General features: G+C 51.2%; 5 protein-coding genes across 5 annotated transcripts; 2 read left to right on the plus strand and 3 right to left on the minus strand.

The window, feature by feature from the left end:
- Positions 1 to 168: 168 nt before the first annotated feature.
- Positions 169 to 2,338, plus strand: GGI43DRAFT_346379 (HeLo domain-containing protein). Its single transcript, XM_083202199.1, has 3 exons — positions 169 to 810; positions 913 to 951; positions 1,004 to 2,338. Exons 1-3 carry the CDS (start codon positions 336 to 338, stop codon positions 2,167 to 2,169), a joined length of 1,680 nt encoding a protein of 559 aa, XP_083061664.1. The 5' UTR covers positions 169 to 335; the 3' UTR covers positions 2,170 to 2,338.
- Positions 2,339 to 2,643: 305 nt separating this feature from the next.
- GGI43DRAFT_433502 (phosphoprotein phosphatase CDC14) lies at positions 2,644 to 5,242 on the minus strand (the record flags this gene model as incomplete). The annotated part of the gene is made up of 3 exons (XM_083209754.1): positions 2,644 to 4,690; positions 4,759 to 5,067; positions 5,185 to 5,242. The coding sequence occupies 3 exons, from the start codon at positions 5,240 to 5,242 to the stop codon at positions 3,159 to 3,161; spliced, it is 1,899 nt and encodes a 632-aa protein (XP_083061665.1). The 3' UTR covers positions 2,644 to 3,158.
- Positions 5,243 to 6,535: 1,293 nt separating this feature from the next.
- Positions 6,536 to 6,995, plus strand: GGI43DRAFT_382796 (chromatin DNA-binding EKC/KEOPS complex subunit PCC1; the record flags this gene model as incomplete). Its single annotated transcript, XM_083203285.1, has 2 exons — positions 6,536 to 6,579; positions 6,695 to 6,995. 2 exons carry the CDS (start codon positions 6,536 to 6,538, stop codon positions 6,993 to 6,995), a joined length of 345 nt encoding a protein of 114 aa, XP_083061666.1.
- Positions 6,996 to 7,259: 264 nt separating this feature from the next.
- GGI43DRAFT_346443 (uncharacterized protein) lies at positions 7,260 to 9,938 on the minus strand. The gene is made up of 2 exons (XM_083202200.1): positions 9,175 to 9,938; positions 7,260 to 9,078 (listed from the first exon to the last, which is right to left on the minus strand). The coding sequence occupies exons 1-2, from the start codon at positions 9,715 to 9,717 to the stop codon at positions 7,525 to 7,527; spliced, it is 2,097 nt and encodes a 698-aa protein (XP_083061667.1). The 5' UTR covers positions 9,718 to 9,938; the 3' UTR covers positions 7,260 to 7,524.
- Positions 9,939 to 13,318: 3,380 nt separating this feature from the next.
- On the minus strand, positions 13,319 to 16,359 carry GGI43DRAFT_346448 (uncharacterized protein). Its single transcript, XM_083202201.1, has one exon. It carries the CDS (start codon positions 16,099 to 16,101, stop codon positions 13,819 to 13,821), a length of 2,283 nt encoding a protein of 760 aa, XP_083061668.1. The 5' UTR covers positions 16,102 to 16,359; the 3' UTR covers positions 13,319 to 13,818.
- Positions 16,360 to 18,220: the final 1,861 nt, after the last annotated feature.

The following is an 18,220-nucleotide window of genomic DNA, read 5'->3' on the forward strand; positions in this document are numbered from 1 at the left end:
CGGTCAGGATAGTAGTCAGATTAGGTGGATACAGCGCATAACGATAAACGCAGCAGAAACATAGGGAGAAAAAAATAATGAGGCTGAGTCGAAAGCTGCATATGCGGTGGACCTTTTTGGGTTTCATTTCATAGAACTTTTTTTTTCTCTTCTTTTGGTCTTCTCCTTACCTTTCAGTGCCTTTTTTCTCTTCACTTTTTCGTGAAATCCACTACTCATATTTAGAGGCGATCAGGATCGCCAAGAGACCAAGTGGTCTTCTCTCTCCTCTCCACTACCTGAAACTTGCATCCATCCGACCGGGGTTACAGTACAGTGCTGCAGCATACTTACCAATGGCGGAAGCACTTGGCACCGCCATTGGCGTGATTGGCTTCATCGGCCAGCTATTCGATGGCTGCGTCAAGGCCTATGGCTACTTCACCACGGCGGCCAATCTCGATGCCGACAGCCAGCGGATGCTGTGCAAGGTGCGCATCGAGGAGATGCGCCTAACGGTCTGGGGCAGGGAATGGGGCGTCGCCGAGGGCAAGTTTGATGCGCATCTGAGCGAGAGGAATCCGCAGCTGAGAGTGTTGGCGACGCAGATCTTGGAGCAGCTTCACGGCACGGTGACGGATTTCAGGAAGCTGCAGGATCGGTATGGGCTGGTGGGTGAAGAGGCGGTGGAGAAGAATGGCGGCCATGAGTCCAAGGGCGATGATGAGAAGAAGAAGGCAAATGGAGCTACAAAGAGGAGGACAAGTACGACCACAAATGAGAGGAGTTGGAGAAAGGAGCTTGGGTTAAGGACAAAATGGGTGATAGGAGGTAAGGCATCATCTATCTCTATATGCGAGTGAAAGTGAAGGCGAGAGTGAGAATGAGATTATGATGATGAAATGGGATATACTAACATGTAGCCCCTTACAGACAAGGAAAAGTTTACTAATCTCCTAAAAGACCTCAAAGGTACATATCAAACCACCCATCAAGAAGAATAGCTGCTAACTCAAAGTCAAAGACTTCAACGACGGCCTCGAACGCCTCTTCCCCCCCTCCCAAGTCCCCTCCTTCCAGCGCGCCTGGACTCACCAGCTCCTCGACCGCGCCCAGCGCGACCTCGCCGAGCTCTCCCTCCTCGAAAACGCCTCCTCGGGCATCTACCCGCAGCTCACAAACTCCGCTACCCTCAAGAAGCTGCGCATCAACCTCGACAGCAAGCCCCAGTCCTCATTTAAGCCCACGTTCGCCCTGAAAGTTGATCGCCGTGCTCTGGACATTAGCCACGTCGTCGAGAAGGGGAGCAGCAGCAGTAGTGTTCAACGCCGGTGTCATGGACATCATAATGTTGCGGGGGATGTCCTCATCGAGTGGGTGGATTACGATCGTGAAGCCATTGAGGAGCGTGTCGCACATGTCCGCCGAATGGACGACTTGGCACGTATGATGCACTCGGCGTCAGAATGCCACCCGGATCTGCACAGCATCGACTGTCTCGGTTACACAGACGATTCCGCCAACAGCCGCTACGGCCTCGTCTACAAGGCCCCTGCATCATCCCACTCAACCCTCAAGACGCTCATCTCCAGCCCGGACCTCAAAACCCCCGACTTGGACGAGCGCATCCACCTTGCCAAGACCCTCGCTGTGGCCGTCTGGTCCCTCCACTCACTCGACTGGCTGCACAAGTCCCTCTGCAGCTCCAACATTCTCTTCTTCCCCTCCGCCTTCTCAACCTCTGCAAACTCACCCACCGCATCGGCCGCCCTGGTCCCGGACATCTCGCACCCATATCTTAGCGGCTTCGACGCCTCCCGCCCGGAGCTCGACACCGCACTATCCGTGGCGCCCAAGAATCCGTCCATCGAAGACCTGCACCGCCACCCAGGCTCTCTGCGCGGCAGCCCACACATCAAGTCTTTTGACATTTACAGCTTCGGGCTGGTGCTTCTCGAGATTGGGATGTGGAAGGTCCTGCAGGCGTATTACAAGGCGCACTACTCTGCCGAGCGCTGGCGCGATAAAGTCGTGCTTGCGGTGCTGGTTCCGGCATTGGGGAGCAAAGTCGGCAAGAAGTACAAGGAAGTTGTGGAAATGTGCCTGCGAGTAGATGAGGACATGACGAGTATCGAGGCTGGAGAGCTGATGGAGGAGGTTGTCAGTAAGCTGGAGAGTATCCGGGTGTAATACGATTTATGATGAATCGATGATGATGAGTAAAAAGAGTATGATGATAATGATGGTCAGCATAGCATAATAGCAATGAGATAGGAAAAGGTATATAGCAAGCATATAGAAGAGCTGGGATCGGTAAAGAAAAATAAATACCAATGTTATTACTGTAACACGGTCACAAATCATGAAAATTACTTTCTGTGAAACTCAGTTGAGAATTAATTAGAAAAGTTGATTGAATATCATGCATAAAATTGATATATGAACAAACACCCCACCACCACTTCCCCTATTCTTTCCATAGTCAAACAAGCAACCGACATCAGCAATGTTATACATTACCCAAATGCTCAACTCCACACTCAGCAGACCAAGTCGGCAGTCGTAACCAAAAAGAGAATAAGAAGTATGAAGAGCAAGAAGAGAAGAAGAAGAAGAAAGAGAAGAGATAACAGGAAAAGAGCTGAATAAAGTCGTAAAAAAAGGATAACCAGTACCGTGCTAGAAAAAAAAAAAAACGTTAAGAAAAAACAGCCAATATACCCCCAGATTCCGTCCTTTGCCTTTCCGTCCATTGCGCCGTCGCCATCGTAGCGTTCTCGTTCCTCGTTCTCTCTCTCTTGAGCCTATGTTAGCTTTCTTCTTCGCCCCCTCTTCCTCTTCATGTTCAGCTTCCCTCTGGCAACTTGTCAAAAGTCGACATTCCTTGGTCACAATGAGAACTTTGGAAAATGCCTCTTTGTCCAACAATCGCAAAGACAACAACTTCCAGCGTTGTAGTAGCGGTGGTAGTGGTGGTGGTGGTATGGTGGTATAAATGTCATCCTGCTTCTCGCCCGTCTCGCCTTGGAATACTAAAACGCCCGTGTATATGCATACGCATGAATCGCTCGTAATAGAATAAAACGTGAAAGTCATGATCGTTAAGATGAAAAGTTTACAAGATGCTCAGCCATTTCCTTGTGAATGGCCGTTCCAGCTCGTCGTCTGGTCACGGTCGCCTAAGACGTGCCAGAGACTCTTCGAGCGGTTGACGAAGCCGCTGGTGATACCCCTGCCCCGGCGCTCCCAACACGGCCACTGGTCTTGCGGACACCAGCAGATTCCTTGGACCGCAACGGTGAATCCGCAGCTTGCCGTCTCGCGCGTACCTTGGCAAGTGTACCAGACTGGCTGGGGGGTCTTTCCGCAGATTTAGGTTTTACAGTCCCTATATTCTCGGCATCAAAGGAAGCGTCGTTGTCTATCACGTAGCTCGTGTTCTGACTTGTCGATGGTTTTTCGGTAGTTCGATTGGACGGCTGCGCTGCTTTGCGTTGTTTTCGCATCCGCAAATGGTGCAGCTGTTCTTCCTCCACCTCTGGATTGCCCTGGGAACGGCGTTGGGGCGGTGCCGCAGCAGCAGCAGCCTCTGCTGCTTGTGCCAAGATCTGTTCTTCAGAACCCGATCTACCATATGGATGGTGATGGTGCCGATCCCGTGCTGCCTTCCGCGGCTGACCAGGTGTTGGCGCTGGTAAATAGTCCTCATGGACTCCGACATTACTACTGCGATCGTGGTCTACTTCGCTGAGTGGTGTGCGGTTGGATGGGCTTCGGTTGGAGGGTGTCGTAGCCTGAGTGTGTCGCGAAACTTTCGTAGCTCGCATAGGTGTGCTTGGCACTTGGTGACCGCCAGCGGCAGCAGCAGCGGCAAACTCCCTTCTGAGCTTTCGCTCGATGCGCTCCTCAATCCACCACTCGCGGAAAGTTCCCTGGTTCAAATGCAGCCAGTGCTGCTGAGGTCCAACAACCATGCCAGGTCTCATAAACCGCATGAAAGAAATAACCTCGTTGGCGGTGAAACCATGGCGGTATATCAGATAAGCGCCAATCAGGCAACCAGTACGGCCCAGACCAGCCTTGCAGTGAACAGCTACGCCTCTCTTCTTGACGGTAATCGTCTCGTGAGCCATGCGAATGAACTTACGAACCATGGAAAGAGGGGGGCAGGTTCCGTCATCGAAAATCATATCAATGTGCTGGATCCCCATGGACTCGAAGTAAGACGGAGAGTAAAGATGTGAGTTCAATCGGACGACCAAGCCGATATTGCGTTCGGAGAAGTGGGAGAGCACATTCTTGAATGGCTGGGGAAGAAATGGGTGATCCTCGACTGCAGCGACGTCCCTAGGTAGCAGCGGATACAGGTCAGAGCCCTCAGTGATCTTGGCCACCGGCGTGTGCTGGGGAGAGGCAAAAGCAAGGAAGTTGGGGGTAATCCAGTTGAAGTCGCCGTGCTCGACTCGCTCATACATCTCGTACTGGTCCAAGTCAAAGTTATCCAAATCGCAGCATTTCTCCTCCTTGGCCTTCCAAACACCATATACGACGTCTTGGACGCTAATTCCGTAGTCGGCCTGACTGTAGCCAGCGTCTCGGAAGGGCATCAACGGAGGGTCGATCTGAGCAATCGGGGCCAAGGCCAAGTGAGGCGGCCAGTTTTGGATCAGAACCATGTAGCAAGCCAGCATGCAAGCGGCATTTGCGCGGCCTACAATGATTTAATCCGTTAGTTGGGCCATCCAAAAATCGACTCGAACGAATGCGGCAAAGACTCACTTCTCGGGTCAGCGAGACTGTAGAAGACAATGGGTCGATCTCGGTTCTCTTTGGCACCCAGAATATCGTGGAACTTGATGGCAAACCGGTACAGGTGGCCGATGTGCAGAGGGCCAAAGTCGTGGTGGAACGCGTTGTACAGAAGAGTGTCATCGACGGTGAAGTAGCAGGGAGGGTTCTTGTTGGTGACTAGAGGCGCCGGAGCAGCGCCGTCGGCATATCGAGAAGCTCGTTTTCGGGGCGATTCGGTGCCGGGCAGCGGCGTATCTGGATCCGGGGTGCGAACGTAGGCGCCGAGATATAGTCGGTCTGCGAATCGACCAAACTGTTAGCGCCAGAAAATAATACAATTGGGCGCTTGTTGCGAAACAAATCCCAGCGCTCAATGTGAAAAGCCAAAGAATCTTTGAGAGGAAGCTGTCATACCTGGAATGTATTCGACTACATGGCCCAGGTTCTGGGAGTGTCTGGTAGCAGGAGCCATATTTTCAGGCTCGCCTTTCGCAGATCGCAGTAGCGTATCGTTGTTCGACGAACGATTCTAATATACCACAATGTAAAATGCAGATTGAGGATGTAAAGGGGATATTGAATTGCGCGGTGCAGGTGCGCAAAACAAGGAAATTAAAGCTGCGGTGAAGCTCCAAAAAAGGGTCGTGTGATCGGTTAATGTAAACAACAAAAACGACTGCTAAAAGGGGGATATTGCCTCGGCTGGATTTTTATATTGAATAAAAATCACCAGAGTAGCTCAATTGAAGCCGTAATAATTCACCGTCGATGAGTCTTTCGTCTCGTCGCAAAGGAAGAACAATACGTTGGGGGGATAGCGGATATTCCGGGGGGTGTGATTTGCGGCGACTGCACGATGGATACACCTTGTCTGCTCTCGGTCTCTGGTCTCCTTTGGTCTCCAGTCTCTTCTTCCGTTCAATGCTATTCAACCAAGGCTTCCTAGCAAAGATATTAATTAATGAAGAAGAAGACTAGACAGGCCAAGCCTTCGTTTGGAGGGAAGAGAGTAAGAAGGGATGGAAGGAGGAAAGGAAGACGTGAGCGAGAGGGGAAGCGAGAGGATTAAAAAAAATAAGCCGGTGATGTTTGGACCTGGTGATGCGTATGGGCCGTCACGGTGTTTTTGTAACAGGGGTTCCCGCCAGCCCAGCTGCAGATGTTATTCTTACAGGGCCCTTTCAGCCCCTATGAAGCCTGTTTCCCCCGGCGCAAGCAACGCCTAAAGCGCCAGCGCAGCTGTTATTAGCGGGTCGCGGCTGCGTCACCACGGCAACATCACAACATGGTCCAAGCTGATGCTCTGCTGGCACTCTGCTAGCTCGCTGCGGAGATACGTGCCCCCGTCTTTCTTTTTTTATGCCCGCAGTTGGGCTTCGACGCCGCTCGCGCCACGGCTGTGGCTGACACGCCCTGCTGGGCGCATTCCACACACACCATCGTCACATCATCAGGCGCAAAAGCTTCGACTTTCCATTCCTCGCATATCAGCGCCGTTGAACGACTGCAGATCCACATCACCACCCCGGTCTGTTATCCCGACGCGCACCAGCCACTCAGCCGCCCTCATTTAAGCCTTGTCGAACGAAGCGAAGAAGAATAAAAAAAGAAAAGAGAGCGCAGAGTCCTTTGTCGACTTCATCTACAAAGCGCCGGGACAAAGAAAAAAATCTCCATATCAAACAAAAGAAGAGACAAAGAGAAACAAATCTGCGCCGCTGTCTCGGTCCAAACTCCCCTACCGCTCGCCGGTTGTCCCGTCACAATGAGTTCCGATCCCAAGTTCCCATGCAGCATGCAAGTTACCATGTCCCCTCTTACTCCTCTCGTTTCCCTGCCAATCGATATATTTTTAGCAAACCTCCTCATCCTCGCTCTCTAATATCTCTCAATCTCTAACACCCAAAATCTTGGGTTCTCACAGACATCTGCAATTTCCCTTCCCCACACCTCGACTCGCCTCCACAGCCCTCAAGGCCCTCCAAGTCGACCCCGAGCTATCGCCCCTCGTCCAAAGACATTTCTCCATCGTTTCTACTTCATCGACGGAGCCCGAGGAGAGTGCGCAAGTGCTGCAGGTGGAATATCAGGCGACTACGAATCGCATGCTGCGAGTTGCCGTCAACTCTTTCATGGAAGGCCTCAAGCTGGTCTTGGAGGTCATGGAACAATTAGACGTTGACGTTTTGGCAGCGGAGAACAAGACATCAATCAAGTCTCCGTAAATATATATCCCACAACTGTCCCATCCTTCTCAATGTGACGCATCGCTATATATACCACAGCACGGTGTTACTAAGCAGTACCAACTACCAAACGATGCGATAAAGCCGACTACATTCCAATTAATAACCATAAAAATTATTATAAAGAAGAAACAATACGCCTTCAGTTGCGTAATGATATTCAGGAGTTTACTCTCCACAGAGTCTAGATTACACTATCATGCATATAATAAGATAATAAAGAAACAAAATAAGATATAAGGCAAATCAAAAACAGAAACTTATCTCCCCAGTTGACATCAATGCATATCAAGAACAAAGAAAGTAAGAAGGGGGGAATCGAATACTAGAGAAATCGTAAAAAGGCCACCCAAATATGCCATGATTCCTCCCCATTCTCTACTCCTTACCGACCGGAAACACCACAAGACGCAATATCATGTATAATGATCGTATCCCATTAATAACACCATATTCCTGCTCCAACTTTTAATGCTCTGCTCAGCACATATGCTCTCCAGTATTAACGTCAGCTGCTTTCTTTGGGCTCGTCTACTGCCTCGTCCGTCGTCATTTTCATATCTTCTTCGACACCCGTTCCTCCACCGGCAGGTTGCTCCTCGTTGATCATTGGCAGCGTCTTATCGACACTGCCACCGTTTGACCCTGTCAGCTTCTCAAGCTGTTCTTTCAAGGCCTGAATCTCTTGCTTCAAATCCACATTCTCCTTCTCAAGGCTCTTCATATGGACAATGGCATTCTCCACGACGCTAGCTTTGCTGTTTGACGCATTGGATTGCTTCCCGTCCTTTTTATCACTGTCGTCACCCGAAATTATCTTATTCTTGCCATCCGGGAGGAGACTCGCCATGATCTGCAAAGCAGAGTTGATTCGGTTACGGCGACCTTGTTCGGCAATTTTGTGCGATGTCCGCTTTGACGTGAGATTTGTCGACAGCTCGCTAGGGTAAGATACACCGGGGACTTGGTTGCCTTCCAAAATATTTTGATAATTTGATTTTGACATCAACAGTCGCGATGCTTGATCCTCGACAGACATTCCAGGAGTCCCAGGAAGTAGGGGTTTGATATTGGGAGAAATCTTGGGCAGCAAAGCCGGAGAGGCGTGGACCGATCCCGTAGACCGCTTGCGGCTGTTCCGGGCAGATAGCTGCGGTGTCTTTCGCTGGCTAGAGCCAGCTGGCCCAGGGAGTAAAACAGGGCTCTGGGTTGCTGAGTTTGTTCCTGTTGCTCTCACAATGGGTGAAGGCATAGACTGAAATGTGACTCCCTTGGATGCTGTACTCGGTTCGAGTCGAGGGGTTAGGGAAGCAATTCGGACGTTGGCAAGACTACCAGCCAGAGTCGGGTTCGATATTGATTCGGGGAGTTCAAGTGATTCGATATTGTCGGATAGTTGGGGCTCTTGATGGCTTGTTGCGAGCTTTTTAGTCTTGGAAGCAGGCAGTTTCATCAGTGAAGCTGGCGTGGCAGGGTGAGGGAGGTGTTGTTCTTCGAGCAGCGCAGTTGCGTGACTTGACTGCATATTCGTTTGCGGTCTTATATAAGGCGATTTGCTCATTGAGCGTCTGGTGGGAATCGGGGGAGGAGGCATCTCTGAAAGGTTCTCTGGCGAAACAGATGCGTTCTCATCTGACCCATCAGTAGAAGCAGCGGGTAATGGAAGTAGTCCGTGCTCATTCTGCAGATTCCTCTCTTCAACCTCGCTCAGCACCTGGGATACCATAGCCGGGCTAGGTCCTGTCTTTCGTCTCAGTGGTTTAGAAATGGGTGAGCTCTTGACGCCAGGCTTACTCCTAGCTTTGGTGGCCTGTGTCTTTCTTGTCTTTTTTGAGAGGTCCAAGTTGACTGCAGGGACTACTAGGGGCTCGAGATCCATCTCTATCGGTGAGTTGTTTGAGTGAGTGGTGTGGTCGTAATTTGATGATGAATCATTCTGAGCATGGAGTGCTGGCGAAGTGAGCGGGCTGAAGTATGCTCCCGGCACAGTAAAGGCATTATCCATGTTGAAATGGGGATCCAGAGGAGTGACAGCAGGCGAGACAAGAGGAGTAAATGCCATCTATAGATTATCTGGTTAAAAACAATTCAAACTCACAAATCAAGAAAGGGCCAAGGACAAGGAGTGAAGAAAAAAAAGAAAAAAGGGGGAGCTTACATCCTGTTCGGCCAACCGTTGATGATAACTCCTGTCATAGGCACTTCTTGATGGCATCTGCTCAGCCTGCGAATAAAACTGTCCACTACCAGGCGTCATCTCCAGGCTCTGCGGCGTCGGGGGCACAGAGTGACCTTGGAAGAAAGTCGCCTGCTGCTCCTGCAGTTGCCGCTGCTGCTGCTGGAATTTCTGCTGCTGGAGGTACTGGATCTGGGCGTCGATGTTGGAAATAGCCTCGTGTGACGCTGACGGCGCCATCATGTGGGAGGGCAGCGGCGCCATGGCCGGCGTGTGGTTCTGTAGCAGCCCGTCGCTTCTGGCTATCATGCTGGAGGGATCTGTGTCGCCCATGATGGCATCGGTGGTCTGGCGAGGCTGCGCCATGATGGAGTGGGAGCCGTCATCCTGGAAACCCTGGAAATCAAACTGCATTCCGTCGCCCATGTTGGCCATGCCGCTGATGTCGAGAAACTGCTGAAAGTCATCCTCTGATGCCGCGGCCATGGCCTGGTCCTGCGTGTTCCACGTTGCAGAGCTCATCATGGCTCTGTGCTAAGAGGTGCGCCGAAATGGGGACCTCTCGAAAAGGAAGAAAAAAACCGCACTCTCGTCCGTAGCGATAAACACCCAAGTCAAAGATATTCGGCGATCGAGTCCCAGCCCAAGGCGTCGTTGCGACACACCTTTTCCCCTTCACAGTAGTGTGCCCACAGTGCGAGTAGCGTTCTCGGACACCGCTCTCCCGAGACTTTGTCTTTCAATAAGCAAGAAAGAGGATAAGCGGAGAAAAAATAGAGGAAGAAAAAGCGAAAATAATCCCGAAAGAAAATGACGATCCCGCCGTTGGTTTGAAGAAATGTCGGGGTAGAGAAGGCGCCTCGGTCGGGGGTCAACGGCAGCAAATCGGACGGAGGCCGTTGCGTAAGGGCGCACAGGCTCAGCAATTGGCGAATAGTGACGCAACGGTAAGGGAGTCGAGAAGTCGTCAGCAAGCCGGTCGCTGAAGCAGCATCTGGCGATGGTCAAGGCCGCAAGCACGACAGCGTCGATGGCCAGGAGAAGCAGCCAGCAAAAGGGCGAAGAGGGATGAAGAGAGGCCAAGAGAGAGCGAAGAAAAAGGCCCGGATGGGGTCAATCTCCGGGGCTGAGGAGAAAAAAAAAGAGGCCACTGAGAGGCAGGTAACATGGCCCGGCGGCACACGTCTTGGTGCTTGTAGTGCCGTTCGCTAGCGGTGCCAGTGCATGTGGTCAGTGTGGCAGCAGGTGGGGGATCGCAGCAGCGGATCTCGCGTGGCCGAGTGCTAATAGGACTAGCGGCCACAGCGGTGCCAGGTGCTAAAGAAGTTCGGCGCAGGGTTCTGTCGCTCACTCACAGCACAGGCAACTCTTTTTTTTTTTTCTTGTCGCTTCCTCCTAAACCGCTGCTGTCTCGAACCTGCTTGGCCTAGACACTACCAGGTTAGGTCGGCTGTCACGCCCAAAAGAGAACGATGGTGCAGACGCAGGACAGGCCGAGACGGAACTAACTGCACTAACATCCCAGCAGCAGTATTGGCGGGCTATAGGTTCTAGGAATGATCCTACAGCGCCCGCGAATAAAATATTGAAGCCTGTGACCGCACTGTGAGATGCCATCTGTGTTCCAACTGCCCACCTCTTTTTCGGTGGGCGATTCTCGACATCCACTGTAAGAGCGTTGAGCTCTAAAATGGGGTCCCCAGCCTAAATTCCTTTGCACTCCGTAGGCCATACTCCATGGAGACTCCATAATATCTACCTACGGGCCGAGTTCTGACTTGTAAGCGCTGGAGAAAAAACCGCCCAAAGAGAAAAAAAAATCTGGAACGCAAAGGCCTCCAAGCTTAGCTGCCAGAGTTGCCAAGGTCTGACTATAACTCCGTATGCTCTTACGGCCTGTGGGGAGCCGTCGCTCCTCGAGTCAGATCATAGGCTGGATGAATCAAGACAAACTGCTCCTATTCCTCATTCCACCACTTTGCTACCTACTCGGCACTATCATCAGCGTTACCCGACTAGTGTTGCTGCTAGGGGAAGAGACAAGATGCCGAGAAGGAAGAAGATGGAAAAAGGTCAAAAGCACTAATACTGACAGAAAACCCGACCCTTCTCTTCCCTGCATCTGCGGCGGCATGGCCCTCGACCAACACACACCGAACATGGCAGGCCGAGCCAAGCCCGCCCATTGGCTCGAATCTACCCTCCCGATCGAAGCCTACAGGCGGCTGTGGCTTGTCAAAGATCACCAGATACCGCCCATATGCACGGAGGAGTGCTAGGAATCTGAATGGTCACCATCTACCGTCCATCCGCCCTCCCACTCGTCCAGCTGGCGGCGCGCTTCCGACTTGTCGCGACTGAGCGCCCGTCTCTACTATGCGTCTGATACATATGAACTCCTCATGCTCCCAGATTGGAGCCAACGGCCGGTAAACCTAGCCGAGGGGACTCGAGACCCTCTCTTTTGAATCCAGGGTCGCTCGCTAATAGTGGGGGTTTCGAAAACACAGTGCAGGCGGACCAAAACCCCCAGCAAGACCCTACCTACTGCTCTTTTTTTTCGGCGCTCGCTGTAATTCCCCGTGGAGCCTATTCTCGCGCTCGCACTTAGATTTTATCCCCCCGCCAGAGCTCCAGCGCTAATTTATCTGTCGTATATTGATTGATAAGTAGCAAATATGGGAAATATTGTTATCCAAGTGCCAGGCCTAACGTCCATAGCCATCAATAGCCGCGTCTTGACAGAGAAATTAGCGCATACCCAGAGAACTACCTAAAGTTTCTAGACTTCTCATATGATCTTCTTTCACTTCTTCTCTTCGGCACTTAACCTGTCTACCCCCACCGCCAATCTCCAACACCCGAAGGCTTAAAAAAAAAAAAAAAAAAAAAAAGTATAATAAATTGATAAGAGGCAGAAAGGAAAAAAAGAACGAGAGAGAGCAGCGTTCCTTGCATTCTCCATTGCTCGTTAGTGCCGAATACCACCTGCTAGCATGCCGCGCTAGCGACCATGGGACGAAAGCTATGGACGAAAAGAGTCCGGATGTAGGTCTGCTGCATAACAATCATTTATCACTTTTCTATTTTTCATTATTCCCTGCTTCTGCTTGTTGCGGGTGGTATGCATTACGCTATAATTCCCCTTTTAGATTGTATATTGCTATTTCATGTCAACTACTATCCCGTTGTAGAAGCATTAAACATCGTCAACTAACACGAAGCCAAGAGAAAAGGATATCCACAGAGTGGGCAGCCCATCTCTGACCTCGTAATGCATTCCGTACAGTCAAGCATTTCAAATAAATTCATCCCCATATCTCGTACGAGACTTGGAAATGAGCCCCAGAGCAGAGCTCGCCGCCACCGCAAGAACTAGGGAAAAAACCCGCCCGTCCCAAAATTTCATGTGATTCCCTTGCAAACAATATATCCTCTCTCTCCACTTCCAAAAACTTGTCCGAGGTTGGGCTCAATCAGGGAAAGCCCCGCTCGCTTGATAAGCTGATAGGCAAAACTCGAAGCAAGCTGAAGCTGCGAGCTTATTTCCAACTTCGTAATCCCCATTGGTCAAGGCTATTCTGTAAAGGCTGCAGCCATCCTTTTGACGTGCCGCATTCCGGCTGAATAGGTGCATGTGGCTTTCGGAACAGGGCATCAGATATAAATTAGGCCAATTACTGTCTACATTATGTGATGTGATGATCGCCTTATCGATAGGAGACATGTCGCCGTGTTGTTCAACGTCACCGAACCACAATAACTCACCTATTCATAGTCACTCACATTCACATGTTACAAATCGAGCCATCTCTCAAGTAGCTCACAGTAGCTCACATGTGTAGTTACTCACACTGATATAGTCAAGCCACAATATAGTCAAGTCACATTGTAAAAATCGAGCACTTCTTAGGAACAACACACAGATTGTCATATTTCTTCTACCCATCCTCTTCCCTCAATCTCAACAACTACCCACAACCTAACAGCGATACCCACGTTCCTAGCTCTATCAAAATTTCTCCTTCCCATCCCCGTCCACCTTTCTACCCCTATCCACATCAACTCTATCCACATCTACCCCATCGGCACCCACATCTAACATCTACTTGCTCCAACTTCCATCCAGCGAATTACTTATAGGGAGATGGTAACATCAATCGCAAGACACGCAAGGAAAACGGCCAAGCCCGGGCCTTTGCTTCTAGAATGTACAGAAAAAAAATAGAAAAAAAAAATAAAAATAAAACAAGAGTATGAGTCCAATATGTCCAAACAGAGATATCGACGCCAAGTCATGCGGTGAGGCCAAGATAACGAACACAGATCTAGGCGTCCAGGCTAACTCAAGTCGAGATTGCGATGCGTAGTACTTCTTTCAAAGGAACCAGCGCTTCCGGCGGTACAATGTCTATTACGAACACACAAGTTTGCTCTGCTCCGGGCCGCGAATATAAAACAAAAATGGGGATAGAGAGAGTGAGAGAAAATTAGAGCGGCATGCCGCTGAGAATACCGCGCCCAAAATAGATTCGAGGATATAAGCCGACCAATTCATCAAAAAAAGAAAAAAAAAAGAAATTAATTTCGCTCAAAAGACTTTGCTCCATGATCATGTCGTTTGACTCACACCCGTGAATTCTCACCCAGGTTGAGCCAGCTCATGTCATTTGATGTTGACGCCGTGGCAAGCTGAGGCTGCTTGCTCAAGCCCAGTCCATGGGGCTGAGCGCTGGATACTATGCTGGGAGCATATGCACTGCTCGGAGCCCGGTTGGCACCCCATGACTTTCCAGCATGCGTGGGATCCCACGTCTCCTGGATGCTCTCAGGGATTCCGCTTGAATAGCCAGAGGATGTGGCTGACAGTGCCGAGACTGCCGAGACTGGTCGCTCAATCTTTCCCGACATGCCCTCTTTCCAGGGGATATCCGGGTGGGATGAAACCACGGGGCTTCCTGTATTGACTCTGTTCATCCCAGGAGGGGCATCAAAGTTAAGAGGAGGAACGGTGGCTGAATCCTGTGTTGCTCTGACATTACGAGCGGTTGGTGCTTGTGAGTAGTGAGAGCTTCGGTCCGATACGACCGTGGCTCTCTGGGCGGATACTTGTGCGGGTGCCGGTGCTTGTACTTGTGCAGGCGGCTGTGACGCTCCATACCCGAGAATATTCAGCGCACTTCCCCCTGACCAGTATTTATTCCAACCCGAACTTCTTCGAGTACCATCATCTGCTCCTGCAAGTCCGTCTTGAGGTCGAAGCTCAGTGGCTGAATGCTCGAAAGTATCGCCCTTTTCGTCGGAGATTGAAAGAATAGGGGCCTGCTGTGGCTGGAGAATTGGCTTGCTGATCTGGCTCTTGAAGTCGTTGCTGAGCTTTCTTGGCTTGTGCTGGCCCACACGGCCCATCAAAATTGCCATTGAAGAGGTTGACTCTGAAGATGCCGTGTGCTGATGGCCTTTGAACTGCTTTGCCACTTGTGGAGGGAGAGTACCTTTCGCAAATGTACTCTGCGCAAAGGCAGCATTGTTCTTCTCGTTAATAGGGGGGGTCTTGGGCTTTCCTGTTTCCGGATGGAGCTGCTGCCTTCTGCGGCAGCGGAGAAGGAGAAGAATCAGGCCAAGAAGCGCAAGGAATCCACCGATGGTGCCGAGAGTGATGCCAAGGATCGCGTTGGAGCTAGGACCAGAGTCGGAGCTTGAACTGCCGGTACCAGTTGGGATTGCAGGGACAGACAAGTCGGATATACCAGGGGCTGCAGTTCCCGTCGCAGTGCCGGTAAACGAACCGGTAAACGAACCAGTTGTCGAAGGAGAATCTGTAGTCGCAGTTGAGGTGGAGTGTGTCGTCGATGTGTGCCGCGCGCTAGAGGTCGTCTTGGTCTTTGACGACGTAGTTGCTGATGATGAAGGAATATCTTGGATGGATATCTGCTGATCATCCAACAGTGCCTTTGCATCGACCCAGCCATTCTTATCACCGTTGAAAATAGCAAGTGGAACCTGATCGTTTCCACCAGAAAAGACTATGGTGCCGTCGGGCGCTGAAGCAATAGCAAAGTTTGTCCGAGTAGTAGTGGGTGCCAGTGTTGAATTGTAGTCAGGCCAGTTGCCCAGGGTCAAATCACGCGTCTCGATGTCCCGTGCAGTAATAGGAGCTGAGTTGGCGAGGGGAGCGCCGGAGGCATCTTGTACAATGGTACGAGTGACGGCGTTGGGAGACTTTGACAAGTCGAAAGTATAGATACTTTTCGATCCATCATCTCCAGAAACCAGCACAGCATTTACCGAGCCCGAGGCTTTGTTGAGTGGCTGTGACATGCTGGCGCCAGAATATCTCCAGCCGGCGTGAGGATTGAACCAGTAGATGTTGCCATCAGTGCCGTCGCCGCTCATCATGGCAGCATCACTGTTGGTCCAGCTCGTAAGGAAGGGAGAAACAGCCGGCACGGGGCCAGCTGGAAACGAATTGGCTTCGTACGTCGTAGCATCGATGGTGAATGTTGATGAGGAGGCACCAGCGGTGCCGTCTTGGTTACCGGCGTAAACCAAGATGACATTGTCGGCCTGCATAAAGGTGGCTCCGTGTTGTAAACGATTCTGCGTGACGGGAACCGAAGGAACGACGGTTGTCCAATTGCCCGTTGAAAAGGTGTACTTTTGGAGTCCGTTATAAACGCCTTCAGCAGTTCCTCCAACAATGAAGAGGGCGGCATTAGCAGCATCAGTGGGGTTGGTTTCGACGCAAACTCCTCCAGTCACTGCCACTCCCGAAGGTAGCGTCTTCCATTCTGCGCCGCTTTCCAGAGACAGGGACAAGAATCCTTGGGGTGAGTAAGAAAAAAGCGTGTTGTCATAAATGACAGAGCACGAGTTGTCCAAAGACGAAGGAGGCTTCGGTAAGGACATTGCTCTTCGATGAGGTATCACAAGGGTAGCTTCAGGACGATATCGGAATTTTTTTTGGTTTGTTGTAGAAATCGTTTCCTATAAGCGCATTGCGGTGATGCCGGTCTGAACGTAGAGCTTCTCTAAATTAGAGATTTTTGTTAGCTTAGCAACGAGGGCACTGCCAAGTCGTTGCTGTTGGGTGTTGTGTGTGTAAGTTGGTGAATAGAGAGGGCCCGTGATCCAAAAGTGAGCGACGATCAGCGGACAAACAACTAAAAATGAATGGCTATCGTTACGAAAGTAGCGACAAGAACGTATTATAGTACGATGAAAACAATAGCGAATGTATCTAATAAGCAGGCGTGCGAGAGTAATTTCTGTAAAGAAGTTGTTTTTGTATGTTTTTTCAAAAAGAGCGAATAGTGGTAGTGGTGACAGTCTCGATCTAGTGGTCTAAAAGCGCAATCGTAGCGAGTCGTCGAAGATGGTGCAGGTTTTCGTTCAGCGAGAAGAGCGAGGCCGTGTGTCCGGAAGATCAACAAGGTGAATCAGCAAGTGAAGAGGCAAATGAACGTTTTCTCAACGCTCTCGTTCCAGACGTGTCAACGGCGGAGATTCCAGAATCGGCAACGAATATATTTGGTGTTTCGAAGTTGGATAGAGAAGAGAAGGCGAAAAAGAGCTGCGCGAAAGACTCGACTTTACAAAACACAAGCAAAGACGCAACAAGGGAGAAGGTGCAACTCGGCCAACAGGAAAATGGAACGGCCGGTGAAGCTGCTGCTACGGCGTCTGCAAGGCAGGTCAAGGCGAAGACGAACGCAAACACGAAAAGAAGGGAAAAAAGCCACCAAGCCACAGGTAAAGGGAAGACAGAGAGGCGAAAACGAGGAGGCGGAGGAGGAGAATTAGAGAGAGAGAGCTGGGCTGCACAGAATCTGCGCTGCGACACCACCCTGGCCGCATATCAGGTACCGGTACACGCCGCCCGTGCCTGGCTCTCGCTGGCGCTCAGGTACCAGGTCGGCGCACTTCGCATGTTGGAGCGGACGAACGAGCCTCCCCCTGCCTGTCCTCCAGCGTCTTTCCCTGCGTCCTACCTTCCTGGGCTCTAGCTTTCGGCCAGCGGAACCCGCTTTGAGACACGAGGATGGGCAGGAGGCGCTGCGAATGGAGCTCAGGTACCGCTACAAGGCCGAGCCGGGGGGGGATCGCTGGTGTTTTGCGGTGCATCATCCTCGCGTCGTCCAATCAGCGGGCGCAGGTGGCGTTCCATCGGCGCAGCCCCGGGGTAGGCCCCAGGTTTCAGCGAACGTCATGGTACCTAGAAGTTGGTGGAGCGAGGCATTAATGGCAGGTACCCTCCGGCCCCAGGATACTTGCAGAGGACCCGGCCTGCAAGCAAAGCCCCTGCCTTGCGCCAAGATTCGTTCCTGAAGGGTGACAACTTTTTTTTAGGTGAAAAAGGGGTAGGCGCCAATCACGCCGCTGGCTTCAAGTGCCTTGGCGCCTGCAGAGCTACTAATAGCTAGCACTAGTGCTATGCAAGTGTGCCTCCTCGTACCAGCATAGCGGCTATTAGCAGGTGCTGTGTGAAGCGTTTCCATTTCCATCCCATGAGCGAAGCGGACCATCGAATGAGGGCTCGGTGAAGGAGGGGAAGAATAAGCACCTACATAAGCAATTTCAGTCGTCTTACGGGCTAGCACCAGCTTTATTTTTTTGTCTAGTTCTTTTTTTGGCCATGTTTCTTTGGCCAGTGTGTTTGTTCATCCTGTCTCTCAGCCCCGGCACGGTTCGATGGACCCTGAGCCAGACCAGCACACGCCAATGACATCAACAGCAGCACCCTTTCCCGCCTGTGGACTTTTTCCATCTCACTTTAGTACGCAGTCCTCGCTTGAGCCCGATACTTCGCATGCCATGCACTGAGTGCCTTTGAATTAGTCGAAATCCTGGCACCTCCGTATCCGCACTCTACCAGAGACACAGATGCCGGCAACGGCTCATACGAGTGCTTGGGAGGGCATTAAATACGGGTAAATGCTGGCGCCTGAAGTAATTACCAGCCCTGGCCCAGAGTAGCATTCGCTCTAATAGCCGGCAGCGATGGTTTGGGTGTCCCGTATAATGCCAT

This window comes from Trichoderma evansii, assembly GCF_050947405.1.
Source record: "Trichoderma evansii strain SZMC 28006 chromosome Unknown GGI43scaffold_7, whole genome shotgun sequence".
NCBI classification, from domain to species: Eukaryota; Fungi; Ascomycota; class Sordariomycetes; order Hypocreales; family Hypocreaceae; genus Trichoderma; species Trichoderma evansii.